Below are 9,657 nucleotides of genomic sequence, written 5' to 3'. Positions count from 1 at the left end.
AAGGAATGTCCTTGATTGATAATTATAAGGAATCCCTAAATTAGTGCACAATCAATGTAACAGCTAGAATTAGTCCTATAAATACCTGTGAAGTATTACATTGTAAATCACCAAGTATTCGAGTAATATACTACTATTCTTTGTAAGAGTTACTCTCTCTCTAGAATTCTTGTGTCAATTCTATTAAACGCCGAGTGTTGCGTCGAGTAAGGCTGACTAGTTACTCGTTCTTGAGAAGATCGTAACTAGTGCCGCACGGATCGTCAGTGAAAAGACTGAGCCCGTGACAATCCGCATGCGCTCTAGGGTGTTTGTTTCTCGGTAGAGGCTCCTCCAACGCGCTCAAGGGCTCGTTCTTTTGGTCCTAAGTGTCGCAGCGCTTACAACAAAGAGTTTGTTGTTCTTTCGATTTTCGACCTAACCCTAACTAATTATTTATTTTGTGATCCAAATGGATCCCAATTAATATAAAAACTTGTAAAATCATTGTTAACATATACATAAATATTTATATAAAAGAAAATCTTGATTCTAATATTTATAAAATTAAAATCAAACTGAGAATCGAAAATAGATTATATTTTTTTTAAGGGTCAGACCTTGACAGTTTAATGTTTTTTTTAGACAAATATCCTTAGATCAACATTAAACTAATGAGTTTTTAAAACTCAATGGTGTTACCATTTATATAAACCATTTAAGCTTTTAATCCCCCATATTCAAAATAGATCTAAGTTTGTGTTATGCCAAAAGGTTATTAAAACTAATCTTAATCAAAAAAACAACTTTTGGTTTTAATTTTTTAAAACTTTTTACTTTCTATTTTTTTAATTATTGTGTTTATTTATTTACATTAAATTGCAATTTACATATTTATATTGTAAAGATGCAAAATATTAAAATGAAACTCAAAGAAATTTAAAGCATGCAAACATTATGAAATGAAAATGGAAAGACGCATGTGTTATTAATAGATAAAGCAAATGGAAGAGAGGAATGTCAAGAACTTAAAAAAGGATGTGTTCTTGATTTTGAAAAAGTAGAAAATTTAAGCCCCAAACAATTCTTATGACAAATTAACGATTGTTTGGTAGTTTTTCAAAAGGGTAGCTTAGTGTGCAAAGGAGGTGCGATTTTGACAGCCTAGGACCATTTAGAAAATAAAATTTCTAACATTTATGCAAGTACACTCGGGTGTGTATAAGGAATTCATTAGAAACCTTAGGTCCAAGGCCCATTTAAAACCATTAACGTCATGAGGAAATGTCGGGAAAGTCTTAAGGTATCTGCCAAGTCTTAAGGTATTATGCCAATTCTTTTGGTATCCCTTTGATCACGGTTAAGGAATGGTCCTTCTAGGTCCTTTTACCATCTTTTAGGCCTTAGACTTGAGGTTCAACATGGCAAGTCATAGGTTCCACCTTTCTTGCTCATTATTGAAATTTTTTTAGATCCTTCCACCATTTTCTAGATCTACACAATTTCTCTCATTTTGCCTAAAATAAATTATTAAATGAAGTAAGTAAAGGGAAAACAAAATTATTTTTCATTTTTTTAAAAGGAAATAATCTTATTTATTCTTAATTTAAAGGAATCTGTTAGGGTCTAAAATCAAGGCCTCGGTCCTAGAATAAATTCCAGCAACCTTTCTCGGCACCCGGTCTCGGTCCTAGTGTGCACATGGGCCAGATTTCTGTTTTGTTGTATTATTATTTGTTTTGTTTTCCTTTTCTACTTTACAAATCGAATTCTGTTATTTTCTAGTTATTGTTGTAACCGAATATTTTGGGGCAAGACATCACCTATATAAGGATGATATTTCTTCCCCAAGGACCCATGAATAGAATGATGAAGATATGACTTCGCCCCTATTCGTCTATTATTATTATTATGGACTGTTTGGTATAGACCAACAGTAATTCTCTTCGCACCCTTGATTCTTCTATCCCTTCCCCCCCAAATTCTCTATCGAAAACCTTCCGCTGCCCTTTGATTGTAGAATTTCACCGGTCTTATAGATCAAGAACGTGATTCTTGAACCCAAAACACACCTTACGAAACAAGTCGTAACATTCTTGGTATCAGAGCAAGACGATTCTCAAATGAAAGAAACCAGATAGCAGCAAAGATGGATGATCTTAAGACCCTACTCGAAGGGCTGACCCATCAATATGCCTCCATGAATGCTGCCCTGCAACAAAATATGACCGAACAAGATGCCTTGCACAATGCCTTTCAGCAAAATATGGACAGAAGGTATGCTGCTGGAAAAAGCTTGATAGCCATTGAAAAAGGTGCGTTTAATAATGGCCAAGATCCCGGCACCCGACCCTATAATATTGTTTCTTGCTACTTTCCTCCAACCCGGCTCACAAATGTTAGTATTCCTGAATTTGATGGGACTGATTTGGAGGGCTGGCTCTTATTTGCCGAGCAAATCTTTAGGGAAAGGAAGACGAATGATGCCACAAAGCTGGACATTGTCCGCACTCACTTCTCAAAAGAGGCAAGAACGTGGCATGAATCATATTTGCGGAATCGCAACCATATGGAAGCATTGATGTGGCATAAATTCAAGAAAGATCTCTTGCTGCAATTCGGTCGCAGGCCCTTGTACAATGTCAAACCGCCGCTGCTGCCCAAACCATGCATTGTTAACACGGTCTGGCCGAGCACAAAATGGGAGCCCAATCATTGGTGCAAATCCAGATTGTTCATGGCCTCGGCTAATCAGCAAGAAGTTTAAGAACTCGTTCAAGAACCCGTCCAAGAATCAAATTTTTATGACCCACCTTTGGTGCTTGAGACAAGGGACGAACGTGTCATTATCTTGCACACTTTCTCGGTCCAGCAAGGTGCCCCTCGGTCGCGGGTCAACATAATACAAGGCAGTCAGCTAGAAAAGGCATTGGAAAATCATAATGTTGCTGCCACAGTACAAATAAAGAGGAAAAATGAATGCCAAACTGTTTCACTTGTTTTGGAAGACGTTCCTGAAAATTTTCAAAAAATAATCAAAGGGCTCACCCAGCAACCCAACAACCGAACACCAGCCATGAAGGTAGTCGGAAGACATGGCTATGTTGTTGCGCATGTGTTGCTGGTCTGGATAAAAGACTGGGCTTGGTTATTTGAAGACATTCTAGAGTATGCCCGGAAGAAAGATGACCCTTTTACTGCACTTGGCGTGCTGGGCCGAAGGAAGGACTGGTCGTGGAGCAGGAAGACCGAAGGCTTCTAAGAATTGCGGTCCTAGACTCCGACACTTGCGGGACTTGCTGAAGTCCGACCGAATTCTTTGAAATATTCAGCACGCGCATTAGAGGCTCGGTAGACTCGGCAGACCACGGTCTTTTTCGTCGAGGGCGACGAATTTCGAAGGGGGAGATAATGTTAGGGTCTAAAATCAAGGCCTCAGTCCTAAAATAAATTCCAGCAACCTTTCTCGGCACCCGGTCTCGGTCCTAGTGTGCACATGGGCCAGATTTCTGTTTTGTTGTATTATTATTTGTTTTGTTTTCCTTTTCTACTTTACAAACCGAATTCTGTTATTTTCTAGTTATTGTTGTAACTGAATATTTTGGGGGCAAGACATCACCTATATAAGGATGATATTTCTTCCCCAAGGACCCATGAATAGAATGATGAAGATATGACTTCGCCCCTATTCGTCTATTATTATTATTATGGACTGTTTGGTATAGACCAACAGTAATTCTCTTCGCACCCTTGATTCTTCTATCCCTTCCCCCCCAAATTCTCTATCGAAAACCTTCCGCTGCCCTTTGATTGTAGAATTTCACCGGTCTTATAGATCAAGAACGTGATTCTTGAACCCAAAACACACCTTACGAAACAAGTCGTAACAGAATCAAAATCTAATTAATATTAAAAACAAAACTTTTAATGTAGAAAATACTAAGTTAAAAAACGCTATAGCCCAAAAGATATTTATTCATTGTTAAACTAATTTAACAAAATCTAACTAAACAAAATTTAACTAATTAAAAAAAAAATGAAAAACTCGTTAATGTTAATATAAAAACATTTTTTTATATAAAAACTTTATTATTTTGTTTTATCCTATGTCAAAGTTGATTTCAACATGCGAGTTAAAAGATTGGAGATTTTATTTGTTTTCTTATTAATCATTTACTTGTAATTTTTAATGTTTATATGTTTCATTTTATTGTTTTTTTTTAAATCAACACTTGGGCCTGTATAATTTGATTAAAAACTCATGTTATTTTCTTTTTAGTTTTTTTTTTAATGAAATGATAATATGTAATTTTCCAAAAAAAATATTATTAGAGATAATTTATTTTTTTTATTATATTTTGAATGACAAATTAAAATTTGAAATAAAATTGTCAGTTAAGCGATTCGAGATTTAATCTTTCAATCTAACAAATGCTAGAAAAAAATAGGAAAGAAAATTAAATAAATAAACAATTTGCGACGCTTAAATTAATATTACCGACGTATGAATAAGCGCCATTAGAACCTATGCCGGCCTACTTCCGGCAACGCATAATAAAACGTCGATAAAAGACATTTCATGTGTAACTGAAAGTGTATTTTGTTGCAGTTATAAAAGTTGATTTGATGATGTCTAAAACCATTAAATTATACCAATTTCCAATACCTTAATTATCTACACAAGTAGTTGGCAAACTTTTATTTCCACATAAGAAAGGTTAAAACTGTCATTTTGTGGGTTGCTATGGAATCCCAAAAATTACAGATATTTCTCAATGTATTTCTAGTGTGAGTGTGTGACCAATTGAAGTGCATCATGAAACTACTTAATTTGTGGGTTTAATGAGATGATTAACTAAATTTGAATGTAGATCTATTAAGCTAGAAAAATCATGAGTTGGGAAAACATTCAAGTCAAATTTTAGGATAAGAAATAAAATAACAAACAAAGCAGATACGTTGACAAATAACGTGATCGTGTGTGTGTGTGTGTGAGAGAGAGAAGAGAGAGCAAATTGGGGTGAGGGAACAGGGAGTAAGCTGATGATGCATGGCTGCGTCTATATTAATCGCTAGTAAGGGGACAGTGCCACGTGCGTAGGACCTCTTTTTCCTCTTCTTCTTCCCCCGCATTTGCTCTTTAACAAAATCGATCTCCAATATTTCTCATTACCCTGAAATCTTCTCTCTATATAATTTATAAATCCCTTTCTTCCTTCTTTCCTCATCTTATCAATTACCCATCACTATCTGCATCTCCCTCCCTTTCATACTTCAATCCCCTCCACACAAGCCGGACTCTCTCTTTCCACAAATTAGATCAATTAAAGCAGGCCGCCGGCCGGTACATGAGATCAGCTCTTCCTAACCCAGATTCCAAACCATGTTGTTGGACTTTGATCCCACGGACGACCAAGCAGGCTTCAAGATCTTGGAGCAGTTAACTTCCGATGCCGGGAGAATGCAAGAAGAGGTTTTGAAAGAGATAGTTTCCCAGAATGCAAATACCGAGTATTTGAGGGACTTTGATATTCTTCTCGGTCATCATCATAAACAAGCCTTCAAGACAAAGGTTCCCATCGTTAGCTATGAGGATATCAAACCCATCATCGAACGGATTGCCAATGGAGAACCTTCCCATATCATCTCTTCCCAACTCATCACCGAACTTCTCACCAGGTTTAACAATTTTTCCTCCATTTTTTATTTTATTTCTCTGGATCTCTGATTCATTTTAAAATACTGATTTTGCATGCAGCTCAGGAACATCTGGAGGTCAGCCAAAGTTGATGCCCTCTACTGCTCAAGAATTGAACAGGAAGACTTTCTTCTATAACCTCCTCATACCGGTCATGAACAAGTATGCATTTTGTGTTATCTTTTAATTCTTGTTTTTTTAAATGATTAATCTCTTCCGGTCGGTGTATAGTGTCCTTTTTTATTTATTTTTTGGGTTATGATTAAACTACTTCTATTTATATCATATTAAATTAATTCTTTTCAAATAAATAAATGGATCATGAACATGTATATTTATATTTTCCACCATCTCTTTTCAACATCTTTTCTAATGTTCATATAATTGCTTCACATAAGTTATGCCAAAAGAGTACCCCAAATGTGTTTGTCATTTGGGAAATATTTTATTCAACATTATTAAATATTGTTGGAAACAATAATGATCTAAGACAGTTATAGATAGATTCAGAAGTCGGTTCTATTTTTAATCTTATTTTCACATTTATTATCATAGCATATAATATATTAATTTTGAATAAAAAAATGAGTTATTCAGAAAACTCAATAATGTAACTCCTACACTTAATATCAACCAAGTTAGTTGAGTTTATTATATCATACGTATTAAAAATAAAAAATATTTGGCAAGTGGGGGAGTTCCTTTCTTACTATAAGGAAAAAAAAAGGTCTCTTAAGCTAAATTAGTAAATTGATTACCTAATTTATGGGATACATTTTCATTTTCATGAAAGCTATTACACTTTGTGACATATATATTTAATAAATTAAAGGGTATTTTGATCCAATAAAACGAGGCTATTGAGTGCTGATTTTTTTTTTTTTTCAAATGTTTACCATTTATTCTAATTCCTCTTCTTTTTCCATTATTTTTAATAATAAAATTCCTAACTTGGGTGATAGGATTTCTTTTTTAAATTGTGACTTTGTTAACGGATTCACATTGTGGGTACCTTTTCCCATAAGCTACAGTGTTCTTGATTTTAATTATTTTATAATATTTGTATGCCATATATATTTAATAGGGGTAGAGTTTTTTCATATTTTTTTAAATGTTTATAAATAAGTATTTTTATTCCTCTTGTTTTCTTAGATCTTACTTTCTCAATGTTCGATACATAGATGTTAATTAATTTTAGTAATTTATCTTTAATAATAAAACTAATACATTTTTTAATAAAAGCTCATATATATTATTTAAAAATAAATAAAAATAAAAGGATATGAAATACTCATTTTATTTGTTATTGAATTTTGAATAATATTAATTTAAAAATAAATATTGAAAATAATAAATTAATAAAGTGTTGTGATTTAATAAAATCAAAATCATTTATTGTGGGTTATGTGAGCAGATATATAGCAGGTCTAGACAAAGGAAAGGCCATGTACCTGTTGTTTACAAAACCGGAGATGACAACTCCAAGCGGTTTAAAGGCTAGACCGGTCCTGACGAGTTACTACCACAGCTCCCATTTCAAGAACCGCCCCTTCAATCCATACAACGTTTACACCAGTCCCGACGCGACCATCCTCTGCTCCGACAGCAAACAGAGCATGTTCTGCCAACTCCTCTGCGGCCTAGTGAACCGCCACGATGTCCTAAGAGTGGGCGCGGTTTTCGCCTCCGCCCTCCTCCGAGCTATTAAATTCCTAGAGGACCATCACCAAGAATTCATCAACAATATCCGTTCCGGCCATCTGAGCGAATGGGTAACCGACCCTGGCTGTCGCGAAGTCATGGCCTCTGATGCGTTAACCCGCCCCGATCCCGATGCTGCGGCCGCGATCGAGGCGGAGTGCCGCAGCAGCAGTTATTCTTGGGAAGGGATTATAAAACGTTTGTGGCCGAGGACCAAGTATGTGGAGGTGATAGTTACCGGATCAATGGCGCAATATATTCCCACGCTCGAATTCTATTGCGGTGGGCTGCCTTTGGTTTCCACTATGTATGGCTCGTCCGAGTGTTACTTCGGGATCAACCTTAGACCGTTGAGCAAACCGAAAGATGTCTCGTATACATTGCTTCCAAACATGGCTTATTTCGAGTTTATTCCCGTTGAAAAGGATCATGTTATTCTCGATGGATGCGGTAATAATCATCATGCTCATGATGATCCAGTTGATCGTCTTGCAACTCAAACTGTTGACCTAGTGGATGTCAAAATCGGCCGGTACTATGAACTTGTGGTCACCACCTACACGGGTAAGAAAATAGAAATTATATTAAACAATTTTAATTCAACTACTTCTTATAAGTGAAATATATACTTATTTCTTCGTCTTCCAACAAAACACAACACAACACAACAGGACTATACAGGTATAAAGTTGGAGACATCCTAAAAGTGACCGGATTCTACAACAATGCCCCGGAATTCCAGTTTGTCCAGCGTAGAAACGTAGTCCTAAGCATTGACACGGACAAGACTAATGAGGAAGATCTCCTTAACGCAGTCGCGAGAGCGAAGCTTATCGTGGAGCCTCTCGGCTTCCTTTTGGCGGAGTACACGGCGTATGCTGATACGTCGTCTGTACCCGGCCATTACGTTCTCTTCTGGGAACTCATCCAACTGGTGAATTTCAATCATGAAAAGAACGGGCTCGGTCCCGGTCCGGTGGGTCGTGGTTTCGCGATCGAAGCGTCGATTATGGAAAAGTGTTGTGCGACTATTGAAGAGTCGTTGGATTCGGTTTATAGGAGGTGTAGGAAAAAGGACGGGTCGATAGGCCCATTGGAGATACGGGTGGTGGGAAAGGGTGGTTTCGACGCGCTTATGGACTATTGCTTATCACAAGGGTCCTCGGTTAATCAGTACAAGACACCTAGGTGCATCAAGTCGGAGGAAGCAATAAGGATATTGGATTCTAGGATTGTGGGAAGCTTTTTCAGTAGAGATGCTCCTTCATGGGAACCCAAATTCAATTATCTTAATAATTAATTGATGTTTACCATATTCATAATACTACATTTACCATATTTGAAAACACTCCTTTTTACCCTTTATTTTCATTGATATCATATTCTCGTTTAGAACATTGTTAATCAGTTTCAATTATGTTTACGTACGATCCAGAAATAAAAAACATAAAAGAGTTTTCAAATAGGTCATTATTTTGAAGTTGCTTTTTCCCAACGTTATTAAATAGGTTACATTTTAGTGTATGTGTGTGTTCCACTTCCAACCTTCATCACTCATAAAGGTGATAAGAGACCGTTGGGTTGGTGAACTCATTATTATTTATTTACTCCTACCAATGATATTAAATCACTTCTCCAACATTTGTCCCGAATATTACATGTGTCTAACAAGTACTTCTATTGCCAATGAATTTTATCCAGACTTGCTTTAATTTTTATCATATTTCTCCTATAAATTTATTTGAGATGGGGTTTTGTCCGTCTATGAAAAATGTTCATACCTTTTAGAAAGAAAAGAAAAAGAAAATGTGAGAGTAAATGGCAGACATCAATATTAAACAAAAACACTAACCCAAAAAAATGATAGTTGCAATTATAAGAGTACTATATGTCTATATATATATATGTATCTTTTATTTATCTTCCTTCCAATCGTAATAAAATTGAGAAAAAGTATATATATTTTCTTGATATCTTTATTATGAAACAACTCACGCATATAAACAAAGGATGTCATAATTATTTCCCTAAATTATGTCTATAATTACGTCTAGAATATTTGATCAAATAATACCGCTAATATTATGCCTATAATTACGTCCAAAATATTGGACCAAATAATACAGCTAATACTCTTCCTCAAGTAGGAGTAGAGAGATCACGAATGCCCAACTTGGAAAAGTAAAAGACGAACGTCCCAAGGCTTTAGTTAAAACGTCAGCTAACTGATGACTAGTAGGCACATATTGGGTAACAATGTTTCAAAAAATTAGCTCATC

At 35.7% G+C, this 9,657-nt stretch overlaps 1 protein-coding gene across 1 annotated transcript; it reads left to right on the top strand.

Annotated features, from left to right (window-relative positions):
- Nucleotides 1–5,024: 5,024 nt before the first annotated feature.
- Nucleotides 5,025–8,768, top strand: LOC124914651 (indole-3-acetic acid-amido synthetase GH3.17-like). Its single transcript, XM_047455237.1, has 4 exons — nt 5,025–5,658; nt 5,738–5,839; nt 7,092–7,942; nt 8,050–8,768. The coding sequence occupies exons 1-4, from the start codon at nt 5,363–5,365 to the stop codon at nt 8,676–8,678; spliced, it is 1,878 nt and encodes a 625-aa protein (XP_047311193.1). The 5' UTR covers nt 5,025–5,362; the 3' UTR covers nt 8,679–8,768.
- Nucleotides 8,769–9,657: the final 889 nt, after the last annotated feature.

The sequence above is a fragment of the Impatiens glandulifera genome, chromosome 9 (genome assembly GCF_907164915.1).
Source record: "Impatiens glandulifera chromosome 9, dImpGla2.1, whole genome shotgun sequence".
In the NCBI taxonomy this organism is placed as follows: domain Eukaryota; kingdom Viridiplantae; phylum Streptophyta; class Magnoliopsida; order Ericales; family Balsaminaceae; genus Impatiens; species Impatiens glandulifera.
Note: the sequence above shows the minus strand (reverse complement) of the source record. Positions and strands in the feature narration are given on the sequence as shown.